Source organism: Rosa chinensis, chromosome 4 (genome assembly GCF_002994745.2).
Source record: "Rosa chinensis cultivar Old Blush chromosome 4, RchiOBHm-V2, whole genome shotgun sequence".
Classification (NCBI taxonomy): Eukaryota; Viridiplantae; Streptophyta; class Magnoliopsida; order Rosales; family Rosaceae; genus Rosa; species Rosa chinensis.
The window spans coordinates 60,039,466-60,055,224 of NC_037091.1; the positions used below are offsets into that span (position 1 = coordinate 60,039,466).

The following is a 15,759-nucleotide window of genomic DNA, read 5'->3' on the forward strand; positions in this document are numbered from 1 at the left end:
ATAGAAAGCCGTTCGATTATTAGACACTAACTAATCGAGCAAGTTCACCCGTTGGGTCACCGGTCACCTACTATTCACTGTTTTTTAACACAGGGCATGAAATACACTCTGCAGGACACTGTACAGGTGACCCAGGACATGAAATACACTGTACTCTTGACCCAAATAGTGAAATTTACACTAAAAAACAGTGAATAGTAGGTGACCAGTGACCCAACGGGTGAACTTGCTCTAACAATTCATGATTTGAAGCTTGGATTAGTCATTGGGCCTAAAAAGTCTTTAAAATATTACAATCAATCTGAAAAGAGTGTGTCCCTTGTTTACAGTTTTCAAATCAATCGTGACTTAGCAAAGACAAAGCAAACAATAACTAGTTTTCAAATCAATCGTGACCTAACAAAGACATAGCAAACAATAACTAATTTAATGACTCCGACTCTAAAGTTTTAATAACTAAAAGAATTGAACACACAATTGTTTACAGTTTTCACATCAATCATGATCTAGCAGACTCTGATTTAGGGCAGTGAGTTGCATGAATGGACCAAAAGCTCAGTTACAGAATATAACTGCTCTGCTCCATTTCAAATCAAGAGCCCGTTGGAAATCTTTTCACTACCAAAATAATACATCAAATGTGTAAATGAAAGATGTTCCTCGTCTGCAGGATTCATGTCTCATGAAACAGCTTTTCCTCAGTGTAACTAGCAAAGGGAAATAGTGAGAAGAACAGCATTTGAGGTGGCGTTGTCTGTTTAAATTTAGAAACAGCAGCCTCAAATGTTTATAGTACAAGAAAAGTAGGATCTTCGTGACTCCAGCTGAAACCACAACTGTGTGAGCTGCAATTATAGTTCAATAAGTACAGTGTGAGATTGTGGCTTCTTTCTTGGGGAAACTCAATGAATGCTCCAATGTTGGAGAGAGGGTGATAATGTGGCTCTAAAATTCTATTTCCTGTTCAATCTTCGTGGTCATCTTCAGCTTCAGAATCTGCATAGGAAATTGATAGAGCAAACATCAGGCTACAAAATAAGAGGATACATAATAAAAGAAAACAGATCCACAAACGAAAATTGTCGATTAAAGGCGCCATGTTCTGTTCAATGATGCCTAGCCTATAAACAAATTCATAGAACCATGAATGCATTTGCTGAGTTTGCTCAGAAGCCAAAATCCATTTGACAACCGGTTTCACTGTCATTCAAGAAAAGAAAATGACATTGTCCAATGCTGCAATAACAAAAACATTCCTAAACCAGTAATCAAACTTTGGGCTAGTTTTGATAAACAAATGTACTAATTAGTAAAAGTACAGAAAAGACAACCCCTTGCTGCTTCAGCCACCAAAATAAAGCAGCAGTCAAAATATTAGTTCAGTTGAGTACCCCATCAGAAAGTGCAGTGAAGCAAGTTTTGAACATATATTACCAAAAAGCATGCAAGTGTCATATTACTATTTATCCATCCATCAAATCCCATGGATATCCATAATCATTTCTTAAATCCCTCAATCCTCATCTATTTTGCCACTGGAAGCCAACTGTCATTTCAAATTTTATCGATGATGCAAGTGTGTGCGTCTGTAAATTAAAAACATCTGCGAGACATGTCCCTTACCTGATCGAACATCATCACTAAGCTGGCCTCTTGCTTGAATTTGTTTAACAAGCATCCGGTACATCAACACCCACCAGAATATGTGAAGAACAAGCAAGCAGTACAGAAGAGTATTGAATACATAGTAATATATTGGTCCTTCTACAGCGTGCTTTTCCTTGTCCAATGTCTGGATAACTTCATAGCTGCCAGAAAGAGAAACAATAAAATATGTCAATATATATTTATTTCTTATATAAAGTGATGTGTAACAATATGCATCTGCATTTTATTTAAAGGAATATGCAACTGCTTATGACATATGATTTTGTCACCCTTTATAATTTCTTCTACACGCAAACAACTTCAGAACACTGTTGTTCCTCTTTAGATGAAACTTTGATCCATACAAAATTTGGAGGATTTAAATCTATCATCACTAAGCATGCTTGGAGAGTTTGTAATGCAACATTTCTGGAGTTTGATACCTCCATTCAAACAACATAAATCAGAAACAAGGACCATAAAGACCAGTGCATACTACTATGGTGAGTGCTTCCAATAAGAATTTATATCAGATTCGCCAGTTGATCTATGTCACTGATGAAGAGTAAACAAGTTCAATGTAAGTTATGAAATAACTTGGACAAACCTTGTGCTCCAAAGGACCCAGAATGGATAGTAAATGAGACGTAGTATGACCCAAGACAATACAAAAAGAAGAAATGAAAAGCTAGCAGTCCTTTCAGCACCACTGTATTTGGACATCTTCCCTACTTCCAGAAACACGTCACTGGCATCATGAAGAGCTAAAACAACTGAACCTACACGGGCAAACCTGCAAGACACAGATACTAATCTCAAATAAACCAGTTAAGGAATAGATGCAGTGGGGGATGAAACACCTAATCAGTTAAGCTTCAAAATAAGCCCTCCCGCATACCTTTGGTACATACATTCTTGCTGGCTTGGTTTTGTGACAAAAAGAACATGAGAAAGCTACAAACTCACTCCATCAGAACATACCTGAAAATGTAAGACAGCAGAATGAGAATGACAGTTGCTACATGATGCCCCATTGAAACTCCAAAGTCGGAACGCCTTGTTTCCCAGAAAATCAAAGCAAATATGGAGTATGTGTAAAATCCAGCACAATACATATAAACCCCCTTCAACTTCAACCTGAAATTCATAAGAAGTCATTTTATAGACTTTGACAAACTCAGATTTAAAAATAATATTCAAATTATGATTCAATAAAATAGTGTCAATTGCATCAGAAGTGAATGACTGAAGTAAACACACAAAGATGTACAACCATTTGATGTGTAAAATTAAATCTTACTTTGTCTTCTGGTCAGGCCAAACCTGATCTCCTGGCCCTACCCAAAAGTACTTTGTATTTGTAAACCAAGGCTCATTATAAGTTACAGAAAGAGCCAGACACTCTGCTGAAAGAAAGTAGACGCACTTCCATGCTGATTCCTTGAATTTTCTAATCTTCCTCTTTTGATCATCAGTTTTAACATCCAGCAGCCGATACCCCTTTCCAAATATTAACCGTCTACCCAGTTTCTGCCATATGTAATTTCAGTTTAGACCAAAGCAATAAATATCTCAAGAAAAAGAAAAGCATTCACAATCAGATTTCTAGATTATCTTAGTAGGAGATAAGAAATGAACAAAAACAAATACTAACAAGCAGCTCCGCACTTTCAGAGGTGCTAGCATATATCCAAACTGACACTGATGTATCGGTCAAGAACTGTGTAAAAAGACAGATATAGTTTCGTCACAATCATGCTAATTTCTTATCTTTTGAGGGTCAAAATGTTAATTTGCTATATATACATCTAAAAAAGAACTAAGTGGACTGCATAGCTAAAACTGAAATTCAGTTTCGACATTGCAGCCTAGCTTCTTAAAAAAAACTCCTCATATAAAACAAGTCCTTCTCTTGGTCATTCATTACTTCATTAAGACCATCCAGGACAAAGATCTAAAGAAAAATGACCTGCCAAACAATCAATGCATCCGAAAGTCTCTATGTCAAGCTCAACAAAACTTCTTTCTGGTAAGAGAGAAGTTAGTTTTAGAAAAGCTTTCACCTTTTTCTTATTTCTGGTAAAAAAAATAAAATAAAATAAAGGGTTTTTCTTCCGTACCAGTCAAGCTCTTCATTTATTGATCTAATACCAGTCGAGCTTCCCAAAATCATATAAAGTTGACTGCTTTCATCATGCACATCAACTATTACAGTCCCAACAGAAACCCATCAAACAACTTAGCATTCATTCCCTCATTAAACTCACAAAATCACAACGATCTAACAATCTCAAGTAACAAAATTAACATACCTTAAACCACCAAAAAAAAAAAATTAAAAAAAAAAAAACAGAGCTACTATGATCAAAAGCAGAGCTAGAAGTACCTCAAGGACGAACTTGTCAAGAAAAAGTCGAACTGTGGGGAAGAACAAAACAAAGAAAGGAAGAAATATAAAGTCTTGGTATTCTGGGTAGGCTTCTTGCTCCCAATCGATTGAGCTCAAGTATTGAGTCAAACCCATCTCGGATTTCACTTGAAACGAATCAAAGTCGGGAGCTTTGGATCAGATTCGAAGACCAGCAAAGACATTCAGCTCGATTTCGTTTCTGTGTCTCTGTTCATCAGCTGGAGACCAAGTCCACCCATGATTTGCTTACACCTTTTTATAATCGCCCTCTTTTTTTTTGGCTATCAATGTGGATTGACAAAACTGCCCCCCTTTGGACTGGGCAGTGGACTAGAATAATTTCCTATGCGAGTCGAACATCACTTGGTCGGGCGCCACGTGGCGGTGGGCTAGGTCGAGTTTTCACTTGGGGCATTTTGTGATTGTGAAAGCTTAGATTTTGTGATGCGATCTGTGGAGAGGAAAAATGAGGCCAATAATGAGAGTTTGCTTGAATTTATTGCGGTCTTGATAACTTCTGGTTTACCGGTGAGATACACCACCTCAACCGATACCAGTTTGCGAACTTCTCCAACTCATGATGAGCAACCGAAAACGTAAATTACGAAAAATATAGAGAGAAAATAGGTGACTGGTATCAGTTTGCGAACTCTTCCAACTCATGACGAGAAAGCGAAAACCTATACTACGAAAATAGAGAGAAAGTAAGCAATTTTTAAACATGTTTGAGTTGTAATCGTTAGTCACTGAGAATGTGTGAATGAATCTATTTTTAAGCCAATAAATTAAATCACCTTTTCCCCTCCTCCCTCTCTTCATTCCTTTTCAGTGCACAACATGTTTTGCCAAAAAGTGGAGAGACATATCCATGAAACCAACATGAACTTATCAAACAAGTTATTCTGTAGGTAGCTAGCGAATCTCTGCAGATTAGTTGAAGAAGACTTTTACATGAATTTATTCCCAAGTCAAGAACATAGGCAAACCAATTTCCAAAAATAGGAAAAACTGCACGCGCGTATGTAATATATGTATATAGTCATTGCTTTTGCAATGTAATAAGTTGCTAGAAAAGACAAATGTATAGACTTGGTTGTTGGGCAAATTAAAAACAGCAATTGCAAGAACAAAACAGAAGCAGAATTTATGACCTTTTCACCCACCTCATCCTGTCCGATCTTTGGAATTCAACCCATGTAATGGAAAAGGCTGCTTTTTCTTGACGATGAACACAAAGAAGAGAAACAGGTCCCTCCCATCTGTGTTATGGACCATACAGAGAAGTAAAACTCGTATTTTTCTGGTGAATTGGGAGAAAGATCAGAGGACAAGTCATTTCATACTCCAATAACCCTATTTATAGAGTTAGAATCTTTTTTTACCACTAGAAGGTAATTTGTCCTGTTGGGATTCAAGTCAGTTGAACAGTGAAGATTATGGTGATAGGTTTGCCATGTGATGACTTTCATCTTGAGCCTCCTGGCAATTCAATTATGAGGGCTTCCAGATGGGCTCCTTTGTCCTTTTTATGAAGAAACAGATATAAATGTCATCATAGTCTTCAAGAGAATTTGCATGTTAGAGCTTTTGCTTGGAAACATTTGGATATATAGTTTGTTCTCACTTGGAGCTACAAAAATGGAGTCTTCCCAAGTTGTTAATGCTGAGAAGTGGAGTGGCAATGGTGAGTCTGGGTGGACAATGTACATTGCCTCCTCCATTCATGGTGAAAGACATGGTGTTTATTCCAGTACCCATGATGCAACCAAAGAAAATAAGGTGAGTGTTGAGCACAAAGACGACGGTGAAGAGAGTGATGATTCCATGGCTTCGGATGCCTCCTCTGGCCCAAGTCACACTGAGAGAAGTCGCAGCGCAACTCGTCTCAGGCATGCAGAAAAGGAAGGGAATGTCAAGAAACACAGCACAAAGAAGAAGAAGAAGAAGAATGAAATTACAATGATCAAAGGAGAGAAAGCTGAGCAGGAAATATTGCTGCACAAGGCAGATAGTGCTGCTAGTCACATTTGAACAAGTTCCACGTGCAGCCAAGGTAAGACCAGGAACTTCATCGATCACATGCTATGTTTCTGTCCAAATTTCTTGGCATTAAGCATATATCAAATTCCATGTACATGGTCTGTGGTTGCATAGCTTTTGCAATTAACTGGGAATTAATGTTGGTTATGTCGAATATTATAATTAGCTGGTTTGAATGTGTTTCATATGTTAAAGTAGTACGGTACTGTAATTTGTTTTCACTTGCCAGTTGCCAGCTTTGATCACAAGAAAATGAGTACTATACTAGTCTATATAGGTGTTTCTATATTTGTTTCTCATAATAATTAATACCTTGTTATCTTTTTAGGGCCATACAGTTCAACTGACTCGTCCTTCTCAAAGTTGAGGCCTTCAAAGCACTTCTGTCTATTTATCTTATAAGTTAGAAAGAAAAACAAAATAATCTACCAAACCTAGGGGCTGGAGTTTTCAAACCCAATGCCATACCTCTTATCTCAAGTTTGGCTAAAATATGAGAGCTTCCAACTGAGTTTGTACCAAATTAAAGCGCAAAATTGCTAGGGCAATTGCAATTGATCCTTAGCAAAATATAAAATAAAAGAGTAAAACCCACCACTAGGGTCAAAACTTTTCTTCACCGGACAAAATGATACCCAACTTTCAAAAGTGATCAAAATGATACCTAAATTTTTAAAAGTGATCAAAATGATACCTAAATTTTTAAAAACAAATCAACTTGATACCCAACTTTCAAAAGTGATCAAAATGATACCTAAAGTTTTAAAAACAAATCAATTTGATACCTCAGTTTATTTTTTAGGGCTAAATACTAGTTACTACTCTGTGGTTTAGGTCCAAAATCAATTCAGTTCCTGGACTTCTAATTTCAATAAAAACACCCCTGTATTTTCAATTTTGATCTAATAGGTCAAATTCATTAATATTCTGTTATGAGTTCAAGTTATAGTTGGATTATTTGTTGAAAAACTATTTATTTAATAGATTTCTAATAGTAGGACTCACTCCAAAATTGACTATGCAGGCCACCTCAACACCACATCATAAAATATAGGCCATATATGAGCCACATCAACAAGTTAAATGACTCAATTGTCTGAAGACTAACAAATTGGACCTATTAGTTCAAAATTGAAAGTGCAGGGGTGTTCTTGATGAAATTAGAAGTTTAGAGATTGAATTGATTTTGGACCCAAACTACGTAGTAGTTAGTATTTAGCCCTTTTTTTTTAACTTCTTTGTTAAATCAAATGCAAAATCAAGCACAAAAATTGAAGTGATTTGTGGTCAGAGGGCCATCAATCATCTATAACCCAATCTTCTTCTTCTATAGAATTAAAAAAAAATATCTTCCATTCAATTTCAATTCTACCATCAATCGTAGAAACAAATAAAGTTCGGATGTTTCCCAACTTCTAAAGAAACAAAGAAAAATGGGAAGAGAGAGAGAGGCAGAGATAGAAGAAGAAGAAGAGAATTAACAAAGTAAAATAAAAAATAATTGAAAAATAGTTTTTTGTGTAAAATATTATTATAAACCCATAAAATACTGCACCACACGTGATCAATTTTAACAAAAAGTTACAAAAAATTAAACTGAGGTATCAAATTGATTTGTTTTTAAAACTTTAGGTATCATTTTGATCACTTTTGAAAGTTAGGTATCAAGTTGATTTGTTTTTAAAAATTTAGGTATCATTTTGATCACTTTTAAAAATTTAGGTATCATTTTGATCACTTTTGAAAGTTGGGTATCATTTTGTCCGGTGAAGAAAAGTTTTGACCCTATTGGTGGGTTTTACTCAAAATAAAAAGGAGTGATTGAGTCCAAGTCGAGAGAGTGAGTAAAAGGCATGACGAGAGTGCGAGTTCGCTTTAATACATTGTTTAAAGACATCACTCAAGGCTGTTCGTAGCCGATTGTCACTAAATTGTACTCGGCATCAAGATAGGAAGCTAGCTAGTCCTAGAAAATGTTCAATCCTTCATCATTGGCCTTGCGGCTCTTTCTTTTAGTTGCACGGCAAATTACAATCTCACCAAAAAAAAAAGGGAGAGCTTCTAATGAAGACTTTCTATTTAATGGTTTAGCAGATTCACTTTTCGATTACGTTATTACAAATCAACCGTTAGATGCTTATACGCATGAGTATAGCATTTTTGAAAATTTTCCGCCAAATTGCTAATGGTTAAGGTACCGAACTAGATCAAATCAATGAACAAAACAAATCTGTCAAACATTAACCGTTCATGTTCATAAATGATAAATCACGATTATAAATGCCTTAACGATTTTTAATTTGATTAAAAAATTACATAAATAATCTACACATGAATATCTACACACCTAACGGTTAATTTATGAAAATGTGATCAAAAAATAAATCTCACAACAATAAGATCATCATTTTGTTGGTCCTCATTAAAAACCCTCCCGTACATAACTGGTCCCAAACTCACAACTTCACCGAAACGACACCGTTATGACAGCGCGCTAAAACTATCGTTATCTTCCAACGGTGCTTCACAACCAATGGCGCTCTCTCACTAGACTCCTCCTCCTCCTCATCGCTCTGCTCTTCTCACGCTTCCCAACGATGCTGCTACGTGGCACAATCTCCGCCCCTCTCCAGTCTCTCCGCCTCAGAACCACCGCAGCTCGGCCTCAAAACGTCGCCGTTTCGTGGCATTCCCCAACCAACAAGTACTCGATCTCGGACCAGGACCTCGACTCCCGCGGCTTCCTCCTCCACCGCACCACCGCCGACCTCAACCTCGACCACCTCAACAAGGTCTTCGTCGCCGTCGGGTTCCCCAAGCGGGACCCGGCCAAGATCCGGATCGCGCTGGACCACACCGACTCCCTGCTCTGGCTCGAGTACGCCAAGACCAACCGCCCCGTCGCCTTCGCCAGGGCCACCGGCGACGGCGTCTTCAACGCCATCATATGGGACGTCGTCGTCGACCCCTCCTTTCAGGGGATCGGCCTGGGCCGGGCCGTGATGGAGCGCCTCGTGGAGGAGCTCGTCGATAAGGGCATCGGGAATATCGCTTTGTATTCGGAGCCCCGGGTTCTCGGGTTTTATCGGCCCTTGGGCTTTGTGGCCGACCCGGATGGGATCCGCGGAATGGTGTATTCCAGAAAGCCCAAGAAGCAGAAGTGATCTTTTTGTATCAAAGCACAGTGAGGTATATAGGAGATTGAGATTGCACAATTATTGAGTTTTCGAATGTAAAGATGATTGCTTGTTTATCATATCATATATCTAACAAAGGGTGAATTTTATTGAATCCAAGAAAATTAATTGTATGAAATTTTATGGATACAGTGATACAACGTACATGAACAAAACCCATCTTCAAAACTAGTTCGAGCTAGAGTGGAATCCACAGCTTATTGCCAAAGCATGTCAGTCCTGCAGCTTATATCTATAATACAGGTGAAATGGGGGTCAAAATTTGCCTTAAAAAAGATTAAATATTGTGAAAAACATGAAAAAAGGGGTTGACATTGAATTTCATGGATCAAACAAAAGGTTTGATCTTGATTAAGACTAGAGATTACTTGTAATTGAAGGAAATTCATAGAGGCCCAGAATCAAGATGGTTGAATCTGAATTGGGGAAAGCTACCTTGAGGGAAATGGATCAAGACGCACCCTTGGCGCTGTACAAGAAAGCAGCAGAGCAGAGAACAGAGGCAATGAAAGCGAAGACGCTCAGACCAATCATGAGAGAAACACCTGCCACCACCAAATCCAAAATGCCCTGGATGCACCCTAAACCCATCATCCACATCGTGTTGAATTTAGTTTTGTGAATCTTTTTTTTGTTTTTGTTTTTCAGACAAAATTGAAATGGGTTCTCTAATCTAAGCTTGTGAGAGAAGGAAATGGAGCTCCGGTGTGTATACACATCTATACAAGGCTCAGAGGGGTGAGAAGAGAACAAGGGAAAGAACAACCAAAAGGTTGAGACATTTGAGGGTTCGGTAAGAACGGCTTTCTCACTTTTTGGGAGGATGTGCGTTATGCTTCTATCGCCACGTGTCTTACTGCCCCTGCAAAGTAATATGGGGTGTGACTCACACTGCTATGTATTTCTGAGCTCTCTGGTGTGGGTTGTATTTGGAGAAATTTGTTATGAATCTGGGTGTGAATAGTAATGATAGTTGATGAAACCAAAAAGGAGGTGCACAATTTTATGAGGATGAGTAACAATCATCAGTCGGTGAGCTCATGATGAGACCACTTGGACTCCATCTTCTTGGGACATGTATCAAAGGTTTGGATGTTTATGATGAATTGATGATTGGGAGTCTTAAAACCTCTGAATGAGGATATCATATGGGAAGAAAATGGGAAATTTGATTGACATTAAGAAATAGTTGCTATTACATGTCTGATTTTATCCCTCAGACAACGAGTCAGGGACTTTGGCGATTTTCACTTGTATTAGTTACATTGTGGACAAAAAGAAATCCTATCCTATTAACAGTGAGCAAAAAAATTTTCTTGCAGCATTCCCTATCAGAATAATAACATTCTTTTCCCAAATGCAAACTTTAGTTGATGTAGTTTTGGAAGCAATGCACTTGATCTGAAGGAGAGCTGAATTATGAAGAGCTATGTGGTTTCATGACTGCCCCCCTTCAACTTTGGTAGATAGACTGCAAGCAGGGTTTCAATCACTTTAGTCATTGAGTTTCATCTGCCATACTTGGAACCAAATGATCGAGCACCTGAATGATCAGAGATTTTGAATTCAACATCCATCACTTCCACAACCAGAATGTATCAAAGAGCAGCAGGGAAAATCAGAGAAATAAGACACGAATTACCTGAGGTTGGCATGGACATTGGTGGCATTGGCGGCATCTGTGGCATTTGGGGCATGGGGGGAAGGGGTGGCTTTGGCCTTCGCCTTGGCATTCTTCTTGGGATGGGATTCAATTCCTTAATCTCGACGACAACAGCATCAGACAACAGAAAAGTTTTTGCGACTGATGCAGCATGCTCCAAACAACATCTAACAACCTGTCCAAGTAACATGCATGAGGCCATGAGCTAACAATCCTCATAAACATATGAACTAGTGCACTCGTCTTCTGAAACTAACCAATTGTACCTTTGATGGATCCATAATCCCAGCTTTCATTAGGTCCTCATAACAGTCTCTTGCAGCATTATATCCGTACCCATATCAGCATTTGATAGAACCTGCAAAACTCAACTAGTCTCAAAACAGGGCAGATAATTTGATCATAAGGCTAGGTATCTGTTTCTAAAGCGTGAAATGCATTTAATGTACAATTACATTTTAAGAAGATCATTAACATGCAGAGACCTTCTCTACTACAACACTGCCATTTACACCTGCATTTTTAGCTATCAGTTTTGCGGGATAGCTTAGAGCTTTCTTGAATATTTCCGCTCCAATCTGCACACAGGTAGTTACAACAAGATCAAAGTAAGGATTGTGAGAACTAGAGTTGACAGCTAGAACATGCTTATGCGAACTGCGGTGATATAAAATTAAAATTCTGCCGTGAAAAGGCACTGAATCAAACATGTCCAAAAATGGGAGAGGAATGGTACCTTCTGTTCTTCATTTTCCAAAACTTCTTTGATGGCATCCACCTTTTTCGAGAGCCTCAAAAGGCAGCAGCCACCACCAACTACAACACCTTCCTCAATTGCTGCCTTTATTATAAGCCAAGTTAGAACCAACCATTAGCGATTCTTGTTTTTTTTTTTTTTTTGCTTTACAAATAACTTTTTTTTGGAATAAGGGATTAGGCGATATTAGAACCAACCATTAGCGATTCACATTCAAATTCCTACAAATAAAAGAACACGAAGAAACTACCTTGGTTGCATTCAAAGCATCTTCAATTCTGAGTTGTTTATCCTTCAACTCAACTTGCGTTTGTGCTCCTACCTATAATTTGATTAATAGAACCAAATTGCATCAGGTCCAAAGGAAGTCAGTCACTCAGTCTCTTGACATTCAGTTTATAAAGACGCTGAGCGCAATAAGCTTATGGTTACCTGCAGAATAGCAATCCCCCCTGATAATCTTCCTATTCTTTCATTTAATATCTTCTTTTGAAATTCTTCTTTAGTGTTCTGGAAAACAAGAATAGTTATGTTTCACAATACGTTCTTATGAGGGAATAATAACAATATGTATAATTCTTTCTACCCTTGACAAATATTGAATTGGAATAATGGATGTTCAATGCACCTCAACAAGCCTTTGTATCTGAGAAACCCTCTTGTCAACAGCTTCTCGAGTGCTTCCATCAGTAACTATCAGTGTAGAGTCCTTTGTTATCACAACCTTAGTAGCAGTCCCCAATACCTCCGGGCCAGTCTTATGTAAAATCATTCCCATCTCTTCTCTTACAACTGTTGCTGCAAAGTACATCAAACACAAAATAAGAAAATTGTAAAGAAATGTAACGAACAGATAATAAGTCTAGAGAATCAAAAGAAAATATGATTTTCTGTTTAACCTACTACCTCCGGTCAAAATGGCAATGTCGTCTAAGTAGTGGCTTTTGCGTTCACCGAAGGCAGGCGCCTTAATGGCGACTGCTTTCAGTGCACCTCTGAGCTTGTTTCTTATTACTGGAGTTAAAGCTTCCTGCTCAATCCCCTCGGCAACTATCACAATTGGATACTTCTCTTTCACTGCATTGTCCAATATCTTAAACAGCTCCTCCGGGTGTGTAATTTTTTCGTCAACCAAAAGCAACTGCAACCAAAGAATTTCATGGCCTCTAGTTACTTCATAGGAAAACATGTCGGCCTGTATATAACCTACAGTTATTACCTTACACTCTTGAAACTCCACTATCATTTTTTGTCGGTCAGTGACAAAGTAAGGAGATAAGTATCCACGATCAAACTGCATTCCTTCTACAATTTGAAGAGTGTTTTCCGTAGACTTCCCTTTTTCAATAGTAATTACACCCTTCTTTCCTACTTGACAAAGAGCATTGTAAATCATGTTCCCCACTGTATAATCATTGCCTGCACTAACTGCAGCAACATCTGCAAGTTCATGATCCTCAATCTGCATAATAAAATATGTGGGTGGCTGGTAGCTGAATTTTTTTTCCATGATTGTGAATAAGGCGATCACATGGTCTTCGCACTTTCAAAAGGTTAGAAGGAAAAAAACAAGTGTACCTCTCTGGACATCAATTTGAGTTCAGAAACTAGGGCCACTGCAGTCTTCTCAATCCCACGAGCAATTTGAATGGGATTCATGCCAGCTGCAGTAACCTAGAGGAAAGTTCATGTGTAATACCAGAAGATTTCCAAAGCATAGTAGAAACACTGATCAACTCACATTCAAGTAGAAAACATTTTGAACAATGAAGAAAACTAGTCATAGTGCTATGATATCAAAACTTAAATTTGACAACAAAATGAGCCACTTCACAAACTACATGATAAGTCTCTGTATGCTTATGGACTTAAATCTTAGCAAATACAAATTAACTGATCAGGTGTAACAGGAGTCATAAGCCTGTGTTGTATTGGAAGCCTGCCTACATGTTATCTCATATACTTGTTTCTATCGAGTCTGGTATGACAATATCACATTAGATTACTCATACCTTCACACCTTCAGTAATTAAACCGTGAGCAAGAATTACAGCTGTAGTGGAACCATCTCCGGCCAGGTCATTTGTTTTTGCTCCAGCTTGCCTTAACAGTTTAACTCCGACATTCTCCACAGAGTCCTCCAACTCGATCTTATGAAGGAGAAAATTAAAAAAAGGTAGGTGAAGAAAATACATGCTCTTCTCTTAATTAATATTGTTTACTGGCTAAATTCCTAATGATCTACTTATACAATTTCTGACTGATCAGTCATTTTAAGCTACTGATGAATAAACTAACAACAACAGTTTCTATTTGGACATTATGAGCAAATTTAAAAGGCAATGCAGTTCTGATGACCAACTAATAAGAAACTAGAAACAGTTAGTCAGTAACAAAAAATAACTGAAATTTAGAAATTTGATATATAGGTAATATGGGCAGCCATATTGTATATAAATGCATGCTTAAATTCCTGAACCCCAAATTGCTAATCAAACCTAGAACCAAGCTGTATAGCACTACCTCTTTGAGAACAGTTTCACCATCATTGACAATCTTGGGAGGTCCATACTTATTCTGCAGCACCACATTCCTTCCCTTTGGACCCAATGTAACCCCAACCAGCTCTGCCACCATGCTCACCCCTGCCTGAACCACCAAATTAACCAACCCAATTAAATATAACGTCAAGCAAAACCCAGCTGTGGGTTTCAGATTAACCACTTACCAGAAGCTTCTTTGTGGCAGAACCATCATGGTTAAAGTAGAGGTCTTTGGGTATGCCTATTGGATTTGCAGTGGTAAAAGGTGAAGAAGTCCTTTTGGGCAGTGTTGGGTTGGTGGAAGAAAGTGCAGAGATGGGAGTTGGAGAAAATGCCATGGTGATTCTGTTCAGTTGGTGAACATGAATTTGAATGCAGGATTTGTAAATCTCATTGAAGCTTGGAGTTGGAGATAACTTTGAAGATAGTTGTGAAGTTTTGGACTTTTGGACTTTTGGAGGATAAGAGAGAGCAAAAAAATCTTGGACGTTATTTTGGCGCTATTATATGCCAATGGTTGCATGACAAACTATAACTCTATTACTGTTCAGCTAGATTGGCCCCTAAACGTTATATGACAAATTGCGATACATACATAATAACGTACGCATTCATTCTGTACTCTTTAAATTAATATTTCATCGTTTTCAAACACTATAGAATAGAATAAATATCAAGAGGAAGAGTTTTATATGTCAACTTTGAGTATCAAGAGGAAGAGTTTTATATGTGCATGCATGTAACAAGTATTTCATGCATGTAAGAGACATCAGTTAGCTAGGAGCAGCTAATGATATAATAGTTGCCTGCAACAACTGTAGAAACAAATGCAATGCTGAGCTCAGGCATAGTAAAAGTAAAAGTTATGTGCTGGTAACATAATCAATTATCCCAAGCCCGTGGAAGCTCAAAGGGGCCTTACATTACTGTTAGCCCATTGGGCTTGTAAAAATTGGTTGTGACCCATGATGTGAATGTAGCTTTTGATATTAAGGCAGAAGAAGTGGAATAAATCAAAACACCTCAAGGCCTAGTTGCATCAACCATTATGTTTTCCCAATCAATTGTTGTCATGGGTTGAAGGATATCGACATAATGTGTGCCTCTACAAACTAGGGTTTAGAGTTGTAATAGGAATGTGTTCTAGGTATTCAATTGTAATCAGATTCTATTACCTTTTTGGGTATCTTGTAACTCCCTATTTAAAGGGCTCCCATTATCAATGAATATACACAATTCCATTCTCCTATAACACGTTATCAGCACGAGTTCTAACCCTATCCGAAAAAAAAAGAAAAAAAAACCCTAAGCAGCCTCACCAAGAAACTGCCGCAAGCAGCCTCTCTGCTGCAAAGCCTGCAGCCTCCTCTGCAAGCCTACTGAAGCCTTTGCCGCCCAAGCCTCCTGCCACGCCTCCTGCAGTCCACTACTGCAGCCCCCGCGTACCCTCCAGCCACCGCCTGCAGCCACTGCACACCGCTCCAGCCTCCTGCCGACCTGCG

General features: G+C 38.3%; 5 protein-coding genes across 7 annotated transcripts; 2 read left to right on the plus strand and 3 right to left on the minus strand.

Moving 5' to 3' along the window:
- Nucleotides 1-422: 422 nt before the first annotated feature.
- Nucleotides 423-4,300, minus strand: LOC112200024 (LAG1 longevity assurance homolog 3). Of its 2 annotated transcripts, XM_040519292.1 has the most exons (7): nt 4,034-4,300; nt 3,302-3,367; nt 2,948-3,177; nt 2,629-2,784; nt 2,255-2,440; nt 1,624-1,808; nt 423-996 (listed from the first exon to the last, which is right to left on the minus strand). In XM_040519292.1, exons 1-7 carry the CDS (start codon nt 4,169-4,171, stop codon nt 965-967), a joined length of 993 nt encoding a protein of 330 aa, XP_040375226.1. In that variant the 5' UTR covers nt 4,172-4,300; the 3' UTR covers nt 423-964. The 2 variants fall into 2 exon arrangements, with proteins under 2 accessions (XP_040375226.1, XP_024196787.1); XM_024341019.2 differs by lacking the exon at nt 3,302-3,367 and having other exon boundaries at nt 4,034-4,297.
- A 1,395-nt stretch (nt 4,301-5,695) lies between these two features.
- On the plus strand, nt 5,696-6,088 carry LOC112199682 (protein SOB FIVE-LIKE 2). Its single transcript, XM_024340660.1, has one exon. It carries the CDS (start codon nt 5,696-5,698, stop codon nt 6,086-6,088), a length of 393 nt encoding a protein of 130 aa, XP_024196428.1.
- Nucleotides 6,089-8,637: 2,549 nt separating this feature from the next.
- On the plus strand, nt 8,638-9,398 carry LOC112198548 (serotonin N-acetyltransferase 2, chloroplastic). Its single transcript, XM_024339692.2, has one exon. It carries the CDS (start codon nt 8,695-8,697, stop codon nt 9,259-9,261), a length of 567 nt encoding a protein of 188 aa, XP_024195460.1. The 5' UTR covers nt 8,638-8,694; the 3' UTR covers nt 9,262-9,398.
- Nucleotides 9,363-10,376, minus strand: LOC112198549. 2 transcript variants are annotated; one of them, XM_024339694.2, is made up of 2 exons: nt 9,730-10,376; nt 9,363-9,519 (listed from the first exon to the last, which is right to left on the minus strand). In XM_024339694.2, the coding sequence occupies exon 1, from the start codon at nt 9,892-9,894 to the stop codon at nt 9,745-9,747; it is 150 nt and encodes a 49-aa protein (XP_024195462.1). In that variant the 5' UTR covers nt 9,895-10,376; the 3' UTR covers nt 9,363-9,519; nt 9,730-9,744. The 2 variants fall into 2 exon arrangements, with proteins under 2 accessions (XP_024195462.1, XP_024195461.1); XM_024339693.2 differs by having other exon boundaries at nt 9,363-9,526; nt 9,730-10,062.
- Nucleotides 10,377-10,443: 67 nt separating this feature from the next.
- Nucleotides 10,444-14,730, minus strand: LOC112198547 (ruBisCO large subunit-binding protein subunit beta, chloroplastic). Its single transcript, XM_024339691.2, is given in 15 exon segments — nt 10,444-10,837; nt 10,937-11,132; nt 11,224-11,297; nt 11,300-11,315; nt 11,443-11,535; nt 11,694-11,798; nt 11,965-12,036; nt 12,147-12,224; nt 12,343-12,512; nt 12,621-12,855; nt 12,934-13,176; nt 13,293-13,388; nt 13,727-13,864; nt 14,238-14,363; nt 14,443-14,730. Coding segments are annotated over 15 exon segments (1,830 nt in total). The 5' UTR covers nt 14,596-14,730; the 3' UTR covers nt 10,444-10,802.
- Nucleotides 14,731-15,759: the final 1,029 nt, after the last annotated feature.